This window comes from Vitis vinifera, chromosome 9 (assembly GCF_030704535.1).
Source record: "Vitis vinifera cultivar Pinot Noir 40024 chromosome 9, ASM3070453v1".
In the NCBI taxonomy this organism is placed as follows: Eukaryota; Viridiplantae; Streptophyta; class Magnoliopsida; order Vitales; family Vitaceae; genus Vitis; species Vitis vinifera.
In genome coordinates this window covers 11,469,045-11,494,110 of record NC_081813.1, presented here as the reverse complement: position 1 = coordinate 11,494,110, position 25,066 = coordinate 11,469,045, and the positions used below count along the sequence as shown (strand labels likewise).

The window sequence follows — 25,066 nt, the reverse complement described above, 5'->3', positions numbered from 1 at the left end:
CATATCCTTGGACTTAAATATGGGTGGTTGGAGGACCAAATGTTAATTTTTGGGCCCAACTGGGCCCAAAACACAATTCTCCCATTTTCCAAAGGCCGATTGTGAGAGTCGTGTATTAGGTTATAGGGTATAGGTTATGGCAACTTAGGATGAGCTGTTTTATTGCTTAAGTTATGCGTTGGCAGAGGGCTATTAGGGACAGCTGAGGAGATGGTTTGCAGATTGTAAGGTATGGTTTGTGGAGATAGATGAGCTAGCGGGTAGGTTGGTGTGACTTTGGGCACGGAACTGTTGGGTGATGGCCTGGGAGATTGGATGGCTAATAAGGGCTAAGTTGAGATGCCTTGGACAGCTAGAAAAGTGAGTATGGCTTGTGACAGCTAGAAAAGTGAGTGTGGCTAGCACAATTTATGGATGTGTCTTGTGGTGGTGTTGGGCACCCAAAATTGGGCTGTGGCGACACATTGATGGGGCTATAGCAGATGACTGGTGCATGAGTTGGAAAAAAGGCTTCACTATTAATTATAGAATAATTTTAACTTATATTTTAAAATATGAATTAGATAGTAGTAACAAAATTCAATTTTAATATTACTATATATATATATATATATATATATATATATATATATATATATATATATATATATATATATATTTATTTATTTATTTTTATTATTATTATTATTATATTATTATTATTATTATTATTATTATTATTATTATTATTATTATTATTATTATTATTATTATTATGTATTTGGTCATGAATTATTAAAAAATAAATAAATAAATGAGGATTTTTTTTCATGCTTATTGTTTAAGGAGATAATTTATTTTATTTTATTTTAAAATAATATTTTAATATTTTTTTTTAGTTTATAGTTAATATAAATTCAATCAATCAAGAAACTTTAAGTTACAAATTTAAAGGTTTAAGTGATCATATCAAAATTTCATAATTTATCTTTATAGAAACTTTGAAAAAAGAATCAAATACTACAAATCAATAATTTACAACAATTTAGCAGAGTATAACTTATGGGTCTCCACAAGAACGTAGTTCCCATTTTATGAACATAGAATGATTCGAAAGATGCAAAAAAACATTTTCCTCGTAATCACGATGTGCATGGGGGAAATTTTTTTTTTTTTTTTCTTGAATTTGTGAAATGGGTCTGTTTTAATTTTTTTTATTTGCCTCTATAATTCCATTTAGTTTTTATATAGATTGGTAAACCCTAAATTAGTTCATTTTCTTATTGAACCTTTAAATGAGATTGTCTGTTCTTGTATTTGAAGAAAATTTGTGATGACATCATCACTATCCTTGTTTCACAACATTGATGGGGACAAAACTGATTAGATCTTGTGTTAAGGAAGAGAATCTTGATGTTCCACCAGGGTTTGAGTCACTAACATCTTAATTATTTCTCTCCAACATATGGAACATTGTGGAATACATTTTATAACTATGGGATGTTTCAGTTTATCCCATTCTATATGTTAATTATTGTGCAAGTTTTTTAATATCTGGATATTACTTCGAACCATGGAAAAGTTTCAAAATTGTAAGAAAAGTATGATCGATATTTATGTGTTTAAGAAAATAATTAGTTATTATTTTTTAATACATTCTACAGAACTTTATGCATAAAGTAAAGATAGTCAACTTTATTTAGTTGTTATTCAATAATAAAAATATGAGTAATCATGGATATATTTGTACTTTGATTTTATGGATATATCATATATTTTAAAGGTGGATATTTTGATACAAAATATCGGTGATTTAAAAATTAATAAAAATTCTAAAAATATTTTTAAAAAAATTCTAAAAAATTATATAAGAAGTAAAAATAGATATTTTAAAGTTATTTTTTAATATATATATATATATATAATTTTTCATATTTGATAAAAATATTATTCTGATAATATGTCTAATTTTAAAATATATTTAATATTAAAATTATGATCCATTTTAATTTAAATATATTCAATGATATCAAATAAATAATAAAATATTTATAATTTTTTTAATATTTATATTTATTATATTGGTTGAAACACGAAAAAATGGAAAAATCAGTAAAATATCGTTAAAACATCAAAAAATATCGGTTGATGAATATTGGATATACCATGGATATATCGGCTATATATCATGATATTTTAATTCATCTTCAACAATTATTGATGGAATATTAACGGGTGGAACTAGAGAAATTCAATATCCAGCACCTCTTCTAGAGCTATGGATGAGAAGTATCCAACTCCCCCATGATTAGCCCTCTGGTGAGAGTTAATTAGTCACTGTTTTTTGAGACTATCTGTTTTGCATAGGATATAGATAAAGCAATACATTCTATGCTATGTGTAGGAGGGAACTCCCCACCGTAGCCACCAGAACCCTCACTATCAAACAGAGCTCATCATCAAGGTCCAGCAGGATTTGTAAGCTACTCTGCTAAACCTTTTAGTTTAACGTCTTAAAGGAAAAAACATATTAGTCTGTCTCATAAATTGTTTGAATATGAAGCCTTTTGAAGATTGTCTCAGTGGAGTTGGTTCCCCATCACTGGGAGTTTCCATAGAGAAGCAAAGAGGCACGAATCATGACAACAATGAATCACAATTTGAAATCCTCACCGCCTCACTAAGAACTAAGCTTATAAATGAGCAAGGACAACTGAGGCTATCCTTACACCTAGGAATTCTGGTATGCTAAAGAGAAAAGAACATTGTGAAATACATTTTATAACTAGAAATATTTGTGCTTTTATTTATTTTTTCATCTAGCAATTAAATGTTTTACTTTTAATTAAGAAGAGATCCAATATTCTCTTAATTAATCTTTTCTTGTTCATACATGTAGGTTAAATCTATCAATGGAAATTTGAGGGATGCAACTTCAGATGCAATCAGAGAGTGCCATTATTTTTATATTTTCAAGAAGGGCTTGAAACAAATGATTATTACCAGCAAAATTCCCAGTACAAAGAGATCTATGGAATGCTTCTTGTTCCGAGTCAAGGCTCTTCTCCACACTACCTCAAGTGAATGCACTTTCTGGATGGGTATGTAATGGTTTCTTCCATTAAATTCTTTGAATATTCGTAACTTAACTAGTCCTGGATAACACCTTGAGTTCTCATTGTGATCTTATTTGTCATTCAACTATTAGTACTTGGCCTGTTGATTACTAGAACTCCCTGGCTATTCCAAATCAGTCTGAAATGACTGCAATTGCTGTTTTTTCTACCCTTAATGAGATGCATTGGTTTCCTTCACTCTGTTTTACTTTTATTTTCTTTTTGCTGGGTTTATGTCCCAAAAAGCTTGCATGGTTGGCATTTGAACTCCATTAGAAGCATCACATAACAATCCATAAGGAATGTTTCATTACCAAAAGCTCTTGTCATCCAGAACTATCCTCACATGCATACATCTTTTATTTTAGCAGGCAATCTGAAACACAAATATTTGATGGGTCAAGTGGTGAGCTCCCAAGCATAAAGAGCCTACTGTCGAGGAGCAATGTGCAGGTGATGCTAATGAAAAGGATAGATAATTAGAATGAAGAGTGCTTCATCTATCACAAAGCTTCAAACACATTCATTGCAGGCAAAACATAGTGAGTTTTGAGGGAACTATATGATGTTTGTATAGGGGCTGACTTACAAGACTTAAATTAAGCATCAATTTTGTTGATCAAAATTTCCCAATTCCAATGCTAAAATCATTACCAAATCACATGCAACTTGGAAATATTAAACAAAGATGCTGCAACAGTCTTGAGGGGTTTGGCCACTTGGGCTATGGGTTATGGGTTATGGGTCTCAATAAGAGGTTTCTACGGGAAAAAAAAAAAAGAAGAGTTTAGACCAAGTTCAATTGCACCTAATGACAGATAAATCTATCTTTTTCTTTGAGGGGTAGGATAAAAACACTTAATGCAACTGCCAAGAATTGGAAAATGAGCAGTCCAAGTAATGAACAGCCTGGGCTTGACTCCCTTTTGCCTGCTTATTTGACACTGTTCCCTAGCCTTGACATAGTTTACACTTCCACGTCCAGGCTTGCTGGGTAATAGGTCAGGGTCCAGTGGCACCACGGTTGGTTAGAAAGCCACGGTTGGTTAGAAAGCTTGGTGGATCATATCTAGAACTTTAGGGCTGCAGATTGAGAAAATCTACCTGACATTGTCACTCTTGCCAAAGGTGGGATGGGGGGAAGGGACAATGTAATCAATCTGTTTGTCTTAGGACCCTGAAAAAAACCAGAAGAAAAGCACAGATAAATAAATAAATAAAAATAAGAATAAAAAAAGGAAAAAGAAAAAAGAAAAAGAATGAATCTGAAATCTGTATATGTGGGCACATAATATTCATGTAATTTTGTTTATTTGTAATCTCGTTCGTTATGGACAACATGCATCCAAATTTTTTCTTTTAGTAAATTTGATGTTTTTATTATCCATCTCAGACATAAATGATGGTACAAGCAAGGAATTCTCCTTTAGTGTATATGTCTCTGTTATTAGAAGGATGGAAGTAGGCAGGTATAAAGTCACCGGCTTAATTTATCTCCCTGTATACATGGATGCATTGGCAAGACTTTACTTCTTAAGTGCTACAAAAATAATAGGGAAAAAAAATAGACAAACTTAGTACTAAATTTGATATCATTGTTCTCGAAAAAGTCTCGAAACCATGAGAAGTAAATGTTACCTTGCTGATGGGGATGAAATGATAGCTAGCCTCATCTGTGATGATCATATCCAAGCCTATTCCATTACATTACTCCCACCTATCACCAAGATATGAAACAAGGAAGAAAGGCATGTCGTGATCCTTCATCCTCCCATTCTAACTCATTTGCCCAATATTTTTCTCCATAAATCACAGTGCCACATCCAGCGGTACTATTTGAATTGAGTGGCAGCTTCTTCAACTGTGGGATTGAACGTACACGGATTTCCTTCAGGTGAGGGACCCTCAAAGCTTTCCAGTAGATACTCTTCAGCTCTGGCAGATCAATTAAAATTAGCAATTCAAGTTTTGCAAATGGGCTCCCATTTTCCCCTTCCCCTAAAGGCATTAGTACTTTTTCCATTTTGGGGCAGAACACAACCCCAAGATGAATAAGGTTTGGAGCAAAAATAAGCCATGTTAGGTCCTTCAAAATCGGGCAGGAATCTATTCGAACATGCTTAAGGCTGTTAAAACATTTGTGGCTTCTCACCATTGAGTTGTGGAGATTGTAAGATGCTAATAACTTTTTTTCTTCTCCAACATAATCAATCTCCAAACTTTCCAAAGTACTGCAATTACTGATGCAAAGCTTTTCAAGGCGCTTCATATTCTCTAGAGATGATATGTTGAGAGATGTCACTCCATACAAAATCTTGAGGTATACATCTCGAGTGCAGCTTTGTAACTTGGAGTCACAGATTCGCAAGAGAGCAGGCAGCTTTGTAACTTGGAGTCACAGATTCGCAAGAGAGCAGTTGCACTTTCTAGTGTGATACTTAAATCATGCAACTGCTTTAGACTCTCCAACTCCTCTAACAAGTCTTCATTACCACCAGAGAGAACACTACAATTTGTTAATTCATCAGAAAAATCGCAGCTGTACATTCTCAGCACTCGCAACAAGGAAAAACTTGATATTAGATGTCTTGGGATTACATTAAGTATTTGCGTAAAATTCAAGTTCAAGCACTTCAAATTCTGCAGGTTCTTAAGCTCAATTGGTAGAAGCCTTATGTTTGTATGTGATAAATCAAGATACTGTAATGAAACCAAATTGCAAATTGCCAATGGTATCTCAGTCAACCTTCTGTTTCTTGACAAGCTTAAAACTCTTAGATCAGGCATAAATTGGAAAAAACCGTTGGTTATCCTTCTCAAATTATTACGATCCAGAAACAAAGTCAAGAGATTCGGGCATGGAGGAGCTCTGGTCAACTTCTCAATCGGTTTTCCATCTATGATATCCTTTTGGCACTAACCCATCTGGTAAACTCAGGTGCTTCTATTAACCCAACACGTGTTCTCACAAAAAACTCATCTTTCACCTTCCCATGCTCACAAGCTATCCACAATGCCATGTCACGGACCACGTCATGCATTCTTATAATATCTCTGGAGCTCTTCTCCAATAAACATGCATTAAGAAGAATACCAATAATGTTGTGCCCCTGGTTTCTAGCTTCATCTATGTCATCAAATTCATGTAGAAATCCCTCGCCAATCCAATAATCTATCAAATTTTCTTTTAAAATGTTGAAGTCTTCAGGGAATAAGGAACAATATAAGAAGCAAGATTTAATTGCATCGCTTGGTAAACTATCGAAACTGAATTTTAGAATAGGAAACACCCTGTCCCCCATACCTGGAAAAATTGAAGCCGCTCCTTGTAACACTTTAATTGCATAATTCCATTCCTCGGTTGTCTTCTTGCAAGCCATGGCCCGGCCTATGATAACCAGTGCCAGTGCCAGTGGCAATCCGCAACATTCTTTGGCAACTATTTCAGCTAGCATGGGGATTTCTGCATGGGAGTCAAGAGTGTCTTGTCCAACCTTCTTCTGAAACAAATCCCAGGATTCCTGCCATGCCAAGCACTCCACTTTGATATTCTTTTCAGCTTCCATTTGTCGGCATACATCCTCGGATCGGGTTGTGAATACTAGCTTGGACTTATTTTCTTCATTTGGAACTGGAACTCCCAAGACTGATAGATTTACCGGCTCCCATATGTCATCTAACAACAACACAAACCTCTTTTTGCGCAAGGCTCTAAAGACGTCTATGGCTTTTTCATCCTTGCTTTTATTTCTCCATATACCATCACAAAACCCAACCTTTTTCCCAATTTCATCTTGAACCTTGGGAAAGTCTGGATCTCGTGACACCACAGCCCAGATCACAACATCAAAATCATGAGTTGTTTTGAGGAACTCATTGTTGATTTGGGTCAAAAGGGTTGTCTTCCCAACGCCACCCAACCCATATAAACCAATGATTCCCACTTGCTCTTCTCCAAGGCAACTCCAAACCTTATTGAAGATGGACATCATGCCCACGGTTGGCTCACTGGGTCTTTCATCCACTGAAGCTGGAGGTAATCTGTCTGCTACCATGTCAAAAAGCCTTGTGCTTCTTAGATTGTTTAAGTCTTCAACCTTCTTGGCTAGTTTCTTCCCCAATCTGTAACTAGATATGCAATTTCTGGAGCAATAACCTCCCAGACAAAGCTTCTGAATTTCAGTAGTACCATCTTTTATCAGTTGACTGGCTTCAGTTTCCACATCTTCCACCCTCGAAAACCACCTCCGCACTTGGTCAAGTTGTTCCAATCGTTGTTCCTCAAACGTGTCAATCTTTCTCTTCATGTCATTTCTGAAATCTTTTAAATCTTCTAATGCCAGCTTCACAGCATCAAACTTTTCTTCGAATTCACAAACATAAGTTGCTTGACCACCTGTAGCCGCCCAGCAGCCAGAGATCATATTGTCGATGGAGATTGAGATGGAACACACGTTACCCATATTGTTTCACAACAATTCTGATGCAAAAGGGAGAAAAATAATGTTCAGAGATTCTTTGTGGGTATTGAAAGATCAAGTATAGGAAAAGAAGGAAGGAGACTAATATTGGAAGATTGGTGACTACCACTACCAGGAAATTGGATCTGCCTACTGTTCTTACCAATTTTTAATATTGGTCAACTGCAGCAGTATGCTCAACATGGTGACCGGAACTATTAAAAGACCAAGAGAAGACGAGGAAAGTTCAAAATAGGAGAAATGAGGCATGATAGGGGCGATTAATTTTACACAGTTGATTAATTATTGAATAAGGTTGGGAATGGTATTAAGTTGGAGTTTAATTAATTACAAAGTGGAGATTAGATTAAAGGAAAACAAGGAAAATTCTGGAAATTGAATTTGGAATGAATTTTAGCTGTCAAATCCATTGGGATTTTGATTGGAAAATTGGGAATTGAGTTGTTCTAAGTTTTTTTTTTTAAAAAAAAAAAAACCTTATATTTTTTGAAGATTACATTTTATTGTAATAAGGTCAAATAATATTGTTACTTCAACTGTTTGAAGGTTTTTAAAATGAGAACTAATTTAGATTATAACGAATTAAATGTAATGTCACGTTAAGTAAATGAAAAAAACATTAAATTAATAGGAATATGACTGTATTTCAAGTTTCCTTATTAAAAAAAATGAAAATTTTTAATTAAAAAAAATAATTAATGAAAAATAAAATAATTATATACTGAAATCGAGGTCCAAAAAGAGTCGGGGGGAGAGGGAGCAGCTGGGATGGGGGGCGAGCAAAATGAAAAAGAAAAGATGTGGGGGTTGGGGGAGAGGGAGTCCTTGTAAAGGGGGAGGAAAAAAAAGGAGGGGGTGACGGCGTCAGCTCACACAGAAAAAGGGAAAAAAAAAAGAATATTTCTGTTCAGTAAACGAGAAAGTATGGTAATCTGGGCTTCAGAATTCACCATATCCAATGCTTTTGTTTCTCCATCATCAGAGGCGTTGACTCTCACAAGAAGGCGCACTCATGAACAGCAGCTTGAATTCCATGTCACAGAGGTTCTGGAAGAGGCCGAGGGTAGAAAAATTCCAAGACGGACCCTGCAAAAATTCAACTACAAAATACCAATCTGTAACTAGTAGCTGTCGCGAACTTCATGGACGACAGAGCTGATCTTCCTGAACGAATGGAGAGTACATCCCGAATCATGACCGAAGACACGACATTTGATCACAAACGGAGAAAAGCTAAGAACAATCTAGACTCAAGATGGTGATGCAAAGATAGTTGCAGCTCAGAAAATTGCAGAGGCTCCCTATTTTTCTTTCTACATTTGAAGAGACAGAATAGGTATCAGTCATTTTTTAAAAAGGGCAATGGAATTTTGCTTCAGTAAAAGGAGTTCATGAGCTGATAAATCATACTACAGGTAAATTGAATAATGTGAAATCTGATTGGTTCATGGCAACAGCAAGGGTATGTATTCTAACAGAGCTGCAGAATCAAGCCTTGATAATGGGAAATTAACACAAAATGCAGGAAATCTGTCAATACAAAAAAAATTGGGGATTTCGAATTTTATGTTCAGTGTTTGATCAATGTTGGGGAGAATCCATTTGAGCTTACGGACCAAGTTACCTTATACATGGAAATGCTTCTGACCACTGAATATCCTGACGACGAATTGGGTCCTTCTATCTCGAATTCTGAGGCTCCACTCCCTCTCGGCCACCTTGCCACACATCATACTCCCAATGTTTCTTTTTCTTCTTTTTGTGATCTTATACATTTTAAATTTGGATTTCAAAATCTTTTTTTCATTAAAACAATTTCAATTTTCTTCAAATGCCATCCTTAGAGATTTCTAGGCATAAAATTTAGATTTCAATGATCTTTTGCTGCCACTTTCCTTCAGGCATGCATTTTCACTATTTTCTTTTATTTTCCATGGTTTTCTCGATTTTCAACAAGCATGGATAAACTTCATGATTCCAAACAATGGAATCCATAGAACCAACTCATGCAAAATTAATTAGGGCTTAGAGGGGTGCTACCTCCCAGAGGTACCTTCCCGATAAGTAACCTGATCCCCGGACTTAGACTCGGGTTTTTCAAAGACATGCTCTTTCCAAAAATTATGAAGTCACATTTTAGGGTTTTTTCTTTCTTGTTTTATTTTCCCTTTAAAATAAAAATAAAATAAGTGGCGACTCCAACTTTTTTTTTCAAAAATCAATTTTTCACAAATAAAAAGCGAGTCTCGCCGATCGAGTGGGGACGCACGTGAAAAATGTGAAGACAATGTTTTAAAATTGGATCGGACATTAAATCGAAAAAGTTATCGATTCATGGTTCACTGGTCAAACCGGTGATGTCATAAATATATAATTTAAAATATTTAAAATATATATAATTAAAAATTAATAATATTTATGATATTATTAAACAAAATATATATAATATTTAAATATGAAAATGATAAAAGAAATTGTATTTAACTATTTAAGAATAAAGACATATTAAAAATGAAAAAAAAATTATGTAATTTATATATATATATAAATTATTTTTTGAAATAAATCCCAACACATTGAGCACAGGGGATGGGGGGCTAGGGGTGGGGGTGGGGGTGGGTGTTGCAAGCTATAGTAGGAGGAGGGGGGGTTTTAACTTTTAACACGCGGGGTGAGGGAGAGAGGGATTTATAGTTGGTGTCAACCGGGGGGGTGGGGTTTACAGCGGGTGCTGCTGGGGGAGGGCTTCACAGCACTGCAAGAGGGTGGGGTAGGGGCATTTTAGTGGCACCTTTGTGCCGACGAGGGAGCTCCATGCCAACAACAGTGGTAACTCCGTGTCGCCGACAGTGGCCAACTCCTAGAGAGGTTTTTGGAAAGACGGCCGCCAGTGGAGGGCTTCACAACATTGCAAGAGGATGGGGTGGGGGGCATTTCAATGGCAACTTCATGCCGACGGGGGAGCTTCATGCCGACGGGGAAGCTTCGTGCCGACGATAGTGGTAGCTCTGTGCCGATGACAGTGGCCAGCTCCCAAAGAGGTTGCTAGAGGGGGGAGGAGGGATTGAACCGATTGGTTCGTCCAATTCGCTGGTCGAACCACTGGTTCAACCGGTTCAATTTCGGTTCAACCTTTTTCCGGGCTACTTGATCGGATTGGACCGAAACCGTGACCGGCCGGTCAGGTCCGGTTTTTAAAACCATGTGTGAAGGTGTACATAGGCAAGTGATTGTTGATATATAAAAATAATGGATGGAGATATATAATGTTTGGAAAGGTAATTAGTGAGTCAATTTAAATTTATTTGATTTAATGTTTTTGTAAATAATTTTATAATGATAAAAATAATATATATAGAATACATACTATGGACCCCGTATTTCGGCTCATGCGCTTCCACTCGATGGCGAGCTCGTTTTTTATTTGAAAAATATTTTATTTTTTTTAAAATGACTTGGAATCACCACTTATTTTTGTTTTATTTTTAAAGGGCAAACAAAATAAAAAAGAAAACCCTAAGTGTGACTCCTTATTCAGAAAAGATGGTCTACAAAAAACCAAATCGAGGTTCGGGGGTCAGATTACTTATCGAGAAGGTACGGTAAAGATAGTAGCACCCCTCTAAGTCCCTAAAAACAGGTCTCTACTAATAAGGTGAAGCAATCATGGCAATTGGTGTGGAAATCAATGGATATCAACATGATCACACACTGAAAGCCAAAACATGCATGGAAAAAGATCAAAGTCAGAGTGAATGCATACCTTAGCAACGAACCATAATACACTATCAAGAAATGGGATTAGTGCACAATAATGAGCATAAAATATGTCACATGCATCGCTAAACAAGATAATAAATCATCAGATATCGCACTTCACTCAATTTCATTTTCAAAGTAAACATTCATTGATGTTGGGCCCCCACCAAAGCCCATTTTATTTTTGCATCAATCAATTCCATAAATCCCATCACTTGGAATTACGAAATTTAATTCACATTTATTTTAAAACATTTTTAAAAATCAAAGGAGATGTGAAAATTGCTTGCCAGAAAGAAAGATGGCAACAAATTTTATTAAATTGGGAATTTTGGGTGATCCTAAAAACTCTAGAGATGTATGAAGAGTTGTGAATTAAATCATGTGAAAATTGGATTTTTCAAAAATCGATTTTGGAGACATGCATTCAGGTATGGGCTGTGAAAATGGGCCTAGAGAGGTGGCCATGCAAACCAAAATCATGCAAGTGAGCCTAGAATGTGAATATTGGGGTTGGGTATAAGATAGCCAATGAGAGCGGGGTAAATTGGGAGACCCCAACAACAAACATCTTCATGAGACCTTCCTCTATCAAATCAAGCACCTCAAGACTGAACACTTGTTGCCCTTCCAGATAGACTCTATAGGCTCCATACACTTCTAGAGAGATCCAAGTTGGATTCTTCAAATTTATAGGACCATCAAGAGGGATGAATGGGTCTTAGTTGCCTCATGAGACTAGAATAAGCAAGGAGAGTGTAGACCCTCAATTTTGTCCTCCTAGCACATGTCCTATTAGATACTTTACAACAGTTCCTTGGTGGCCCATAGCTATTCACACCACTTACCTTTCTTGAGCCACCTCGGAGACTCTGGTTGAGGAATTGCCTAACCCCATATTGTGACCCTTGGCAGTTTTGATTTAGATTTAAGATTTTCATTCCTTTTTAGGATAGTTCTAAGGCATGTTTAGGTCACGTAGATAATATCACGATCACTTTAGGACACTTAGCTCATTAGGCACCCACTTAGGCCCGTTTAAACACTTCATCGAGCTTAACTTTTATATATACATATAGATATAACTTTTATTAGTATTATTATTATTATTGCATGCATTCGATAATTATATTTATTTTGTTTATTCATTTTCATTTTTTTACTCTTTATTTGTTTATCATTATCATTGTCATTATTATTATTATTACTATTACTATTTTTATTTTTATTTTTATTTTGTTTATTCACTCATCTAATAGGAAATTGCTCGAATTGTTTAGACTCCAAAATGTGAAAATAACCCTTGATTGAATGGTGGAATTATATAACCTGGTTTCTCTTTCTTTTCTCTTTCTTTTCTTTTAAAATTGTATTTCGTTTTATTACCAATCTCATAATTTTTCATTAGTTTCTTCTCTTTTCTTTTACCTTTATTAATTTTATTTTATTCTGTTTTTGCATGAGGAGAAAAATTGCATGGGATTTCTTCAGGAAGATTATGAGCAAGGCAAAGACGTACATGCAGCAAGGAGGATCTGAGAAAGCCATCTACAAAAAAGAAACACAAGAAATACACTTGTATGAGAGCTGTAACTATGGGTTACTGCTATTGAATCAATACCAACCAAGCAGAGTTTCTTGTTTCGTGAGAAAAATCATGTCTGGATCAGATCATTCCTCTGGTTTTGATCAGCCAAGGTTGGTGGTCAAGAAGGTCTTGGCCAAGCCTCAACGTGAGGGTGAGGGTGTTGTTGTTAGGAGGAGCATTGGAATGAGTGAATTGAAAAACCTGGATCCTTTTCTCATGTTGGATGAGTTCACAGTTGCACCGCCTGCTAGTTTTCCAGATCATCCATACAGAGGCTTTGAGATTGTTACATACATGCTGCAGGGAGCTTTCACTCATCAAGATTTTGCAGGGCATAAGGGCACAATCCGAACAAGGATGTGCAGTGGATGACTGCAGGCAGAGGCATAATCCACTCTGAATTAATGCCCGCAGGTGAAGGAACCCAAAAGGGATTGCAACTTTGGATCAATCTAGCATCTAAAGACAAAATGATTGAACCAAATTACCAAGAATAGCCGAGTGAGGACATCAAAAGAGCAGAGAAAGATGGTGTTGAAGTCCGGGTCATAGCAAGAGAATCAATGGGACTCTGGTCCCCAGTTTACACCAGAACTCCAACAATATACCTTGATTTTACTCTAAAACCAAGGGCCCAAATGCATTAAAGCATTCCAGAATCATGGAACTTCTTTGTGTACAAAGTTGAAGGGGAAGGAGTATTCGGGGTAGTGAACTCATCTCCAGTGACTGCTCACTATTGAGGCCTCGCGTCCCTGGTGATCCACGTAGTTGCCAAATGGATGGACGCACGATCTCAACCAATATAGATTCCTGGTTCAGTAGTTTCTGCAAAAGGCGTCCGGACAGGGTGTCCGGACACACCCTCCGATGGTTTTGTCAGCCATGGAAAGAGAGATAAACCAGTTGGCCTTTTACTAGTGTGGACCCGCATTTTTCACGTGCGTCCCCACTCGATCGGCGAGACTCGCTTTTTATTTGTGAAAAATTGATTTTTGAAAAAAAAGTTGGAGTCGCCACTTATTTTATTTTTATTTTTAAAGGGAAAATAAAACAAGAAATAAAACCCTAAAAAATGACTCCATAATTTTTGGAAAAGCGTGTCTTTGAAAAACCTGAGTCTAAGTCTGGGGATCAGGTTACTTATTGGGAAGGTACTTCTAGGAGGTAGCACCCCTCTAAGCCCTAAAGAGGTCTCTACTAACTAAATTGGGGGAAAAATGACAATTAATTGATTAATTGGGGATACCTAGACAGACTAAGGTGATTTCAAAAAATAACATGCCAAATAGGATCAAATTTCCAAATAAGAGAGTTAGGGTGCATACCTGGACCACTCTTCAAGCGCTATCATAAAACATAAATGGTTAATTTAAACAATATATCATCCAACATGTATTTTATTAGGAATAATCAAACAATGAAACATGTATAACAGAACGCTCAAGCATTATTAGACATAAGCATTATTTCACAATGACCAGCATATTCACAAAATTCAGAAAGTAGATGATAGAGGACATACCTGGATAGCATAGATAATTTGTAACGTGCTTCCTCAAGTTGTAAGGAGTTAGATAATAAATAATAAAATATAGAAATCCTAACATGCTCATTATCTAATTAGCATAGCAAAAGTGATCACAGTATATGAAAACAATAATTATCACACTCATCTTGTATACAATTTCTAAAAAAAGATAGACATAATTTCAACAAGTGACAAAAGTGGCAACAAAAATAATTTTTGAAAAGATTTTCTTATGTAGGGGTTTCACCAATTCTCCAAATTAATATACACGAATTTGGCCTAGAATTATCCCATTTATTTGGGACCACAAGCTTTGATTCGTGTTTTTGTTCAAAACCAAACTTTTTGTTGAAAAACCGAGAAGGATGCAAACCGAACAAGATATGGTTGCATATTATTTTTAAATAAATAAATAAGGAGATTTTGATCCTGAGGACTCTAATGAGTTTTTGAAATAGATTTTTAAAATGATTTTTTTGAGAAAAGTATTTTATTTTAAAATAAAAGGAATTAATTTGGGAAAAATCAAAATATAAGAAATAAAATACCAAACAAAACAAAAATGAAACCTCAAAGTAAAATTTTTTAGTAATTGACAAAAATGATAATGGTGATGGTAGAGGCCAATCTTCATGATTTTCCAATGGCCTCAGAAAGAAAATCAGATTAAATGAAGGATCACTAACAAGCAAGACATTCTAAATTAGACAAACTAACAAAGTATCAATTCATGAACTAACCGCTAGGATCTTAAAAGCATATAAGTTAAGATAAGGATGATCAAGAACTAACATTAATGATTTTGAAATAAAAACTAAAAAGGGATCAATTCGGGTAAGGAACTAAAATTATAGAAGTACCTAAACTAATTATAACGAGTTTGACTAAATTAAACTAAAAACATGAACTTTCAAACATAGAATTAATTTTACTAATGAACCAAAGCAAACTAAAAATATGTACTTTCAAGCATAGAATTAATTTTATTGATGAACCAAAAATTATAAAAGTGTCTAAACTAAATAGATGGATTAAATTAAATCAAAGTACACTAAAAACATGAACGTTTAAATAAAGAATCAATTTTATCAATAAACTAATAAAACTATAAAAACACATAAACTAATTAAAATGAACGAAATTGAATCAAAGAATACTAAAAATATGAACTTTCAAACATGGGATCAATTTTACTAATGAATTAAAACTATAAAAAAAAAAAAACACCTAAAAATAATGAATATAAATTATTAAATCAAAGCGAACTAAAAACTGAAACTTTCAAACATGGGATCAATTTCATTAATGAACTAAACTATAACAAATATCTAAACTAAATATAATGAATCAAATTAAATTAAAACATCCTAAAAACGCAAACTTTCAAACATAGAATCAATTTTATCAATGAATTAAAACTATAACAAATATCTAAACTAAATATAATGAATCAAATTAAATTAAAACGTCCTAAAAACGCAAACTTTCAAACATAGAATCAATTTTATCAATGAATTAGAATTATGAATAAAATAAATTAATAAACCAAATCGAAACCTAAATTGTACCTAAAAAAAAATTAATTAATTAAACTAAGAAATCAGAATCAATAACAAAACTAAACTAAGGAGTGAATTAAGACAAAACTAATTAAATTAAACTCACAAACACATTTTAACTATCACATGGATTAAAACAAAATTAGCATGGACTTATGAATTACGAACAAAAATAATCAAAACTATTTCAAAAACTCACCTGTATTAACAAAAAATTTTGCCTTTGATGCGTTAAGGTGGCTCCCCTCTTCGTGTGGATCTTTCTGCTCCTCGAAAAAAATCTTCTCGCCTTTCTCCTTCTCAAGCCAAAAATCCCCTCTTTTGCTCCAGAAAAATCCCCCCTGCTGTGGATCTCTCTACCCCCCGAAAATAAAAAAAATCCCACTTATTTATATGGCAGCCCCTCTTTATATGGCTGCGTGAGAATCTCCAAAATTCCCCTTCGTATAGCCAGCATGTAGCGATCCTCTTCTTATGGGAAGTGGGGATTTTTTTTATGGCAGCCTCTCCATCATTGAATATTCTATTTCCTTTTTTGAATGCATGTGGATATGGGAAGTGATGTATGCGTGACTTACCTAGCAATTTCTTCAAGGATGCAGCCCATGTCTTGTTGGAGAATGGTGCGGCCTATGTGTTTCTCTTAAAGTGGGTTCAGATTTTTGTTTCTTTTTATCCAATTGTCCACACCATGCTCCATAAAAAAAAAATATGATGTTCACCACTCAGTTCCCGAACCGCGTCTTTATCAATCTGGTGTGCGTTGATGTTTCAACCTAAGGTCCATGAGTGGTATTCTCCATATGCGGGCAAAGTGTTGGAGAATTCCGTGGTCACTCTCCATGGTGGGTGATCAATCCCAAAGTGGACTGTACGTCCATTGAATTGCAGCCCGTGTAGGTTATGGACTGGCAGCAGAATGAAGCCTTCATCCATGCGTACTGCCTTGTCTCTCCTTACATTTGGAAGATGCAGCCCACTCACTTTGAATGAGTGGCATGCATGGTTCTCTTCAAGATACCGTGGAGATCTTATAGAAATTGGGATGTGGACCCCTCAAAAGTTACAGGCGTGGGGGATGCTTGCGCGTGGACTGGTTGTCTTCAACTCATGATGCGTTCCAAACGACCAAAAAAATGCCCACACATGCGTACTGGTTCTTCCTGTCGAGATGGCGGTTAATTCCCTTGCTTTTTCGTGGAGAATCCGTGGTGATCCCATCCCTGGGTATGAAGATCTTGAAGCTTCCAAGGAATAGGGTCTAATGTATGTGGATAATTCGTCCCACGATCCTCTTGTTCCTGCCCAAAATGGTGCTCCTCATGCAAAACAAAATAAGATAAAATTAAAATTAAAGGAAAAGACGAGAAATTAATGAAAGTCATGAAATTGGTAATAAAATGAAATATGATTAAAAGAGAATGAAAGAGAAAATCAAATATTAGATTGTACAATTCTGTCATTTGATAAAGGGGCTATATGCGTATTTTAAATCTAACAATTCAAACAATTTTTCATTAAGTAAGTAAATAAGTAAATAAAAATAAATAAAATGAAATATATAAAGACAATTAAATACATGAATAAGTAAATAATAAAAAGTAAAAGTAAAAATGAATAGACAAAATAAATGTAATTACTAAATGCATGCCATAATAATAATAATATTAAAAAATAAATAAATAAAATAAAATAAATAAAGAAAAAAAGAAATGTTGAGCCTCAATGAAATGTCTAAATGGACCTGTTCTGAAAAAGGTGTCTAAGTGACCTAAGTGACATGTGTGTAAATGAGGAGGTGTCTCGGTGCGAGTCAAGGTGAATCTAGGTGGGCATAGGGTGGTGTCTAATGGGTCAGGTGTATCTAAAAGTTATCCTAAAAAGAATAACAAAAGCCTAAGTCTAAATTAGGGTTGCCAAGGGTCACAATAAAGGGTCAGATAATCCCTCGACCGAAGTCTCCGAGGTGACTCAGAAAAAGGTAAGTTGTACGAGTAGTAATGGGCCACCAAGGAGTTACTATGGAGCATTAAAAATGAATTTAAAGACATGTGCTAAAGAAACAAAATTGAGGGTCTACAACTAGGTATAGCAAGCTTACCTTCCTCTTTATGTGAAGGTTCATATATATAGTACCAGAAGCTTTGTTTCCCTCTTTAATGGTAGGGAGATATTTTGGCTTGTCATGATGCCACTAGGTGGTGGCAGGGTCATCATCACCCTACGGGTGACTGATAGAGATCGTGGGAAGTGACTTGTCGTCACTTCATTCCTGTCCTTTCACTCTACAGGTGGCGGAACGTGGGCCATGGCAGGCTGTTATGATGACGTGCAAGACTTGCTTACTTCAGTCAATGATCCGGACAAACATATCCGGATAGGATATGTCGGTCGTCCGGATGTGATGTTTGCGAGTGTTGTGTGCTTCTCCCTGAGGAAGTCCGAATAGGAGAAGCGCGCCACGTGTCTCCTTTGGAGGAAATCCGGATGAAGCTGATCCGGATAGAAGTGCGTGCCACGTGTCATTAGGGGGAGGGGTCCCTACACTCACCATGTCTTGGTTTTAGGCCCTAGTGACGGCCTGAGCACGTGGAACAAGTCATCCAAACCGCTGAGATTTGTGCTCATTGGAGGGTAGCCTCCGAACGAACCTGTGGTCCAGTATGGGCCTTTTGTCATGAACAAAAAGAAATTGAACAAACTATTGAGGACTATCACTATAGCAAGAATGGATTTGAGATGGCCAAGTACTGGAGATCCCAATGTTTCCACAAGAACAAAGGAAGGACCCGAGGAATTTGAGAAGCCAGATGGTGAATTAATTAAGAGGGATGATGCCAAAACACAAAGAGATGCAGAATAGCAACATGGGATCTGAAGGAACTTACCACTTTGGGACCGTTGAGGATCTGATCACTTACCAAATGAGACGCGGGCTGCATCTTAGGGAAGTCCCCAATGTGAGCCACAGGCGTGCACTTTCCTATATCCACGTGCATTAAGAAAGGAAATAAAAGATTCCATGGGAATGGGCTGCCAGATAAATAACAGGCACGAGGATTTTTTAAAGAGGCAGAGAGGACACGAGAGCAATTCTTTTGATAGGACGCGCGAAGAACTTTGAGGAGCCGACACATAACCATAAAAATGGGGGAGCAGCCCACAAAATCTCCACAAACAACGGTTTATAGGTAAGTGTATGTGTAGACCCTTTTTAGAAGTAAGGGAGGGCCCGGGGAAGCGGGTTTCTTCTCCTTCTCCTTTTGCATGACATGTGGCGAAGAAGAGAAGGGGAGGGACCTTCCCACGCATGGCCTGGAGACACGCATGCAACTGGCATTAGGCGAGGCTGCCCATGCTTGCTGACGAGGGGAATAGGGGAGTGGGTGTAGCTACAGAAAAGAGGAGAAGGGCTGCGGCAGAAGGGAAGAAGAAAGGAAAAGAAAAGGAGGAAGCGGGAGAAGAGGAGGGGAACATTATTTTTTAGGGCGTTTTGAGGCTGCCGTTAGGGATCTATGCAAGGAGTTTTTCAGAGGGAATGGTGTCATTTTTTTGAATCACTGGGCTGCTGATTTTCTTTTCATCACCGGATTGCCATTCTTTTTCATCATTGGACTGTCATTCTTTTTCATCACCGGGCTGCTGATTTTTCTTCATCACCGGGCTGCTCATCCATCATAGCAGCAACCCCACATCACAACTGGTTTTTTTTATTTTTTCATTCATCCTTCGCCACACCAGCTGCACATCCCCTCCTCTGCCACCTTCACTGCCATTAGGTAAGTCAACTATTTTCTTTTTACATATATATACGTGGAGTTTCAGCATCAGTGAAGACTTGGACCATTTTTCCAAGTAAAATTATTATTATAATAGGGTAAGTGGCTTGAGTTTATATACCAACTCCAGCATACTTTTTCTGCTTGTCTCAATATGGTAGAATGAGAACTGTGTTTTGGTTTAGTTTTAATATATCATATTAAATCCATAAAATGCAAATTCACGTAATTCTACTTTGAAAAATATATATATAATAATAATAATAATATAGTTTGATATTTATTTAGTTTAGTTGTGATTCATTTAATTATTAGTTGTTCATTTATTTTATTTACTATTAATTTAATGCTTTGAAACTCATCTATTTATTTACTTATTAGTGAGATTGAACCTATGGTTAAAAATTCCATTTAAAATGAAAAATAATAATAATAATAATAACCTTTTTTCTTCAAGATCTGGGAAGAAATTAAGGGCCTGCAATTCCGTCTGCCATTCATTTTCCAATGCCATCATGCACCTATTTCTCAAAGTGAAGGCTCTCAAAGCCATTTTTTATTTTATTATTATTTCTTTCTTCCAGAATCATTACATGCGCAGTGAAGACTTTTTGGTGGGCTTGAATATTTATGTCCATTTTCTTTTTCTTTTTTTGTTTTTTTGGCGAACACGTTTTTAAGACAATTTTCAAAATTTCAGATTTTCAATCACTTTAATCTTTAAATTAATTTTTCAAAAATTCTAATATCCAAATTTAACTTCTAAAATACCATCTTAAAATAAATCTTTCAAACAAATTCCGATTTTTAAATTTAATTCCGATTTCCGAAATTCCAATTTTTATATCAATTTATTTAATCATCATCACTTTATTCATTTATTTATTTGTTTATTTTTAAATTTTCATCTTTAAACAATTCTTCAAAATTCCAATTTTCGAACTTAATTTCCAATTTCCAAAATTCTAATTTCTTTCAAATTTAATTCCCAAAATTCCAATTCTTAAATTTAATTCCCAAAATTTCAATTTTCAAATTTAATTCCCAAAGCTCCAATTTTTTCAAATGAATTTCAAAAATCCAATTTTCTCTCAAATAGTTTTAATTCCACTCTGGTTTTCAAACAATCTTCTGCTCCTCTTGATTTTAATAGGTGTGAATGCAATTTTCATAATTCCGAATAATGGAATTTGTGAAATTAATTCATGCAAGATTAATCGGGCTTTGGTGGGGGCCTCACATACTTGATCTTATGATCTATTGATTGATTTGATTGATTGACTTGGTTATCATACATGATTTATTTATCCTGCTCTCCGACATGCATGCTATTATTTCTTAATTGTGCACTAACCTCTCTCTTGATAGCGCATGGTGGCTCGTCGCCCAGGTACGCACCTACTTTCACTCTGGTAATTGTCCAAGCATATTTTGATTCTCACGTGTGCATGATTTATTCTGGGCACTCATTGATCTACTAGTCCACTACCATGATTGCTTCATTTTATTAGTAGAGACCTGTTTTTAAGGACTTAGAAGGGTGCTACGGTTTTTACCGTACCTTCCTGATAAGTAACCTGAACCCCGAACCCGATCCGGTTTTTCACAGACCACCTTTTCCAAAGTAAGGAGTCACACTTAGGGTTTTTCTTTCTTATTTTGTTTACCCTTTTAAAAATAAAACAAAAATAAGTGGCGACTCCAAGTCATTTTTTTTAATGAATAAAAATCAATTTTTCAAATAAAATAAAAATCGAGCTCGCCATTCGAGTAGGAAACGCATGAGCACGAAATACGGGGTCCACAAAATGGTGACTCCACTGGGGATTTTTTAGAGGGTCAAGCTTGAACTTAAGATGAAGCAAACGTGGCGATTGATAAGTCAATCAGTGGACACCTATTTCTTGATCGCACATTGAGAGTTCCCGATACTATGGGATGCATGCTTGGGTGTTTGTTTTTACTGGGGACATTGACATGTTGATTATGATGCTTGTTTATCTTGATTGGGGATTCCGATTGTGGCGATTTTTCCCGTGCTTCATTGATATATTTGTTTGGGACGTTGATATGTTGATTTATCATCTTACCTTGCTTAGCATAGTGACTCTAATTTTGCCATGTTTGTTCTGATCATCTCACATGTATAGACTCACCATTGTATATCATTTGATTTGACATGATTGATTCTCTCGGTTATATATTATCTTGATTTTCATGGAGCATGCTATCGTTACCAGATATTCTTCTTGATTAGCTTGTGTGTAGATTTGGATGATATATACCTGTTTTGTATGACTGTATGTTGCATGACACCTCTCATTCTGATGTGATTGCGTGAGTTGCATGTCTATGTGGGACACACACCTATCCCCTTATCTCCAAATCCCTAGTCTCGGTCGACATCGTTTTCCTTGGTCTCATATTTGATACTAGGCTTGTTTGCTTTGTTTGTTCTTCGACCGAGATAGTGATTAGGAGTAGGGTCTAGCGATGGGCTATATCTATGTTTGGGAGCATTTTGGAGGTGGTCGACATATTGATGCTGATTGGAGTCCGAACATTGAAGACCTGTATAGCCCCGAGCTAGGTTTCATGGATAGTCGTGTGACCAGTGTGTTTCCTTTTCTGCTATAGATTCTTAGGGTTTTCGGATGCACCTACACCATTCACTGTGCACTTTAGTTGACCATTGAGCGTTGAGAGTTTGAGAGGTTTTACCATAGGAAACCCCCTGGGATGTCGAGGTAGTGCATGTGTGGAGGTGATGACCACCTTGCATGGAAGCACCCTGTCTCTTCGGAGGTGTGCAGAAGGTTGCGTACCGCGGGAGGGTATGATCGCTTTTGTTAGGGATCTTTAAAGTCCACCAATATCCATTTGGAGCCACCTTGACCTCGTAGGATGAGCCGTAGATCCTTCGATTAGGACTCCCTCCCTACACGTGGGTGCATCTGAGGGCCTTCAGAGCCTCTTTAGTTACAGTTCGGATCCAGTATTCCCTCTTTTTAGTCTCCAGTTGAGAGTGCTCGGAGATCGGTATGAGTTTGAGTAACGGTTGGGTCACCTTTCGTCTTGTCGCTCTAGATTATGCTTTTTACTCGATGATTTTAGCATGTTTTCTCCCTAGGGATTTCATTCTCATTTCTTGGCTTGACACCCCTTCACTTTGTTTTCACTCGCTCGATACTTTGGGATATGTTCATCGATCATCTTTTTTACACTGTACGCTTATCACGGGCTCAGTACCTCATCATTTGTTTGATCCTTGGTTCAATTTTCGACTCGATGCTCATATTTTCATTACGGAAAGGTGAAAGACACATTTTCACATCCATACTTTTTCGAGAGTTGTCTTGATCACCTTACCATTTTTTCTCTCATGGAGCTTGAGTCGAAATTTGAGTTAAAGATATATGTTTATTGATGGAGTACCGACCTCGTGATAGTGTGTTTTTCGCACCTCTTTTATCCCGGATTATTGATGGAGATTCTTTGGTCACATTTGTAGCCATCTCGCAGTGGATATCTTTGTGACTCTAGAGTTTTCGTCATGTATCCAAATTTCTGATTGCCACCTCAGGATCATGTGCTTGTATGTTGTATTGTCGTCTTTTAGAGTTTTATTGCGTGTCCTTCATCCGTTTTGTTTGCATTGTAGGGAGTCAGTTTAGGAGTCGGTTGAGTCTGGAGTCACATTCCTGGAGGAGAGTTGGAGGTCGATTGATCAGATCAGATTCATATCCGAGTTCGGATAGTTCAGTTGAGATGTCGGACGAGTTAGCTTCCACACTTGCTTCCATCCAGGAGTTCATGGCCGGGGTCAGTAGACGTTTGGATCAGTTAGAGAGTTCTCGCCAGGATCCTCATCTGGCTAGCGCGGTCACTGACGAGACGATTCCTCATGCATCTCAGACAGCACAGACTCGTCCACCTGGGGTTTCACTTGGTACTCCATTCCATCTGGTAGATCATTATGAGACCATTCCACCACCTACTGTCACAGTGTCGCCTCCCATGGTTCCTACTATTGGGGATACTCGATTGGCCGAGCAGGAGGCCAAGGTTGAGAGGCTCGAGTCCATGATGAGACAGATCAGATTGCAGGACGGAGGTTTGACTTGGGATGACAGAGATGGCATACCGGCGGCTAGCTTGCCCGCCAAGTTTCGCATGCCAAACATTGAGCGCTACAGTGGGATTGGTTGTCCCAAGATCCATTTGAGGCTATACAGCACAGTCATGAGAGCACATGGGATAGATGATGCGCAGTTGGTGGCCCTCTTCCCTATGTCGCTTAGCGGGGCAGCTCAGAGGTGGTTTGCTTCAGTTGAGCCTTCGAGACTTCGCACTTGGGAGGACGTGGCTCGTGAGTTCCTGACTCAGTTCGCTTTCAGTGCCGATATTGATGTATCCAGACGAGAGTTGGAAGCCACTAGACAGAGGCCGAAGGAGTCTATTTCTTCCTTTTTCACTCGTTGGAGGGCAAAGGTGGCTGGTATGGTAGACCGGCCTAAGGAGCAGGATCAGATTGATATGGTTCTTCGGAACCTACAACCGAGGTTCGCTAGGCGTCTGGTGGGCATCCCATTTTAGGATCTTAGGAGTTTGGTTCATGCTGCTTTCAGTGTAGAGGAGGCTATGGCTCGAGGATTATGGACAGATACTGCTACTTCCCCTGACAGTAAAGAGAAGAGGCCGATTGGACCATTGACCAGATCTGGAGAGGTTGGTGCTATTAGCTATCAGCACCAGAGGCCTGCGCATCACTCAGCTTATAAGCCTCCTACAGTCAGAGCTCCTTTCTCTCTTCCACAGTATCAGTATCAGTTGGATTATGCTCAGGAGCCTTACATTGCTCAGACTAGCATGCAGCCGCGACCACCACATCCGAGAGCCGCTACTCGCCCACCACCTAGACCATATGCACAGAAGCCCCCGAGACAGTTCACTCCCTTGGGCATGACTTTGACTAGAGCTTTTGAGAAGCTCAGAGACGCTGAAGTGATTGTTCCTTTGGCGCCGAGGCCTTTGCCCCATCCTATTCCTCCTCATTTCCGTTCACATGAGCACTGCTTGTATCATCAGATTCCGGGGCACGATACTGAGCGTTGTTCAGCACTCCATCATGCGATACAGGATTTGATCGATTCAGGGGTGGTTGACTTGGCTGGGCCAAGTGTGACCACCAATCCTCTGCCTGCGCATTCCACACATGCAGTTCCTCCTCCTCCTAGTCTTTAGTAGGTTGATTTGGATATTGAGGGTACTGAT

General features: G+C 37.1%; 1 protein-coding gene across 1 annotated transcript; it reads right to left on the bottom strand.

Moving 5' to 3' along the window:
• Positions 1-5,871: 5,871 nt before the first annotated feature.
• LOC109123115 (probable disease resistance protein At5g63020) lies at positions 5,872-7,952 on the bottom strand. Its single transcript, XM_059739659.1, has one exon. It carries the CDS (start codon positions 7,556-7,558, stop codon positions 5,993-5,995), a length of 1,566 nt encoding a protein of 521 aa, XP_059595642.1. The 5' UTR covers positions 7,559-7,952; the 3' UTR covers positions 5,872-5,992.
• Between the last annotated feature and the right edge of the window lie 17,114 nt (positions 7,953-25,066).

Excerpts from the sequence above, each read along its gene's own strand:
- LOC109123115 (XM_059739659.1), bottom strand. The coding sequence starts at position 7,558 with ATGGGTAACGTGTGTTCCATCTCAATCTCCATCGACAATATGATCTCT.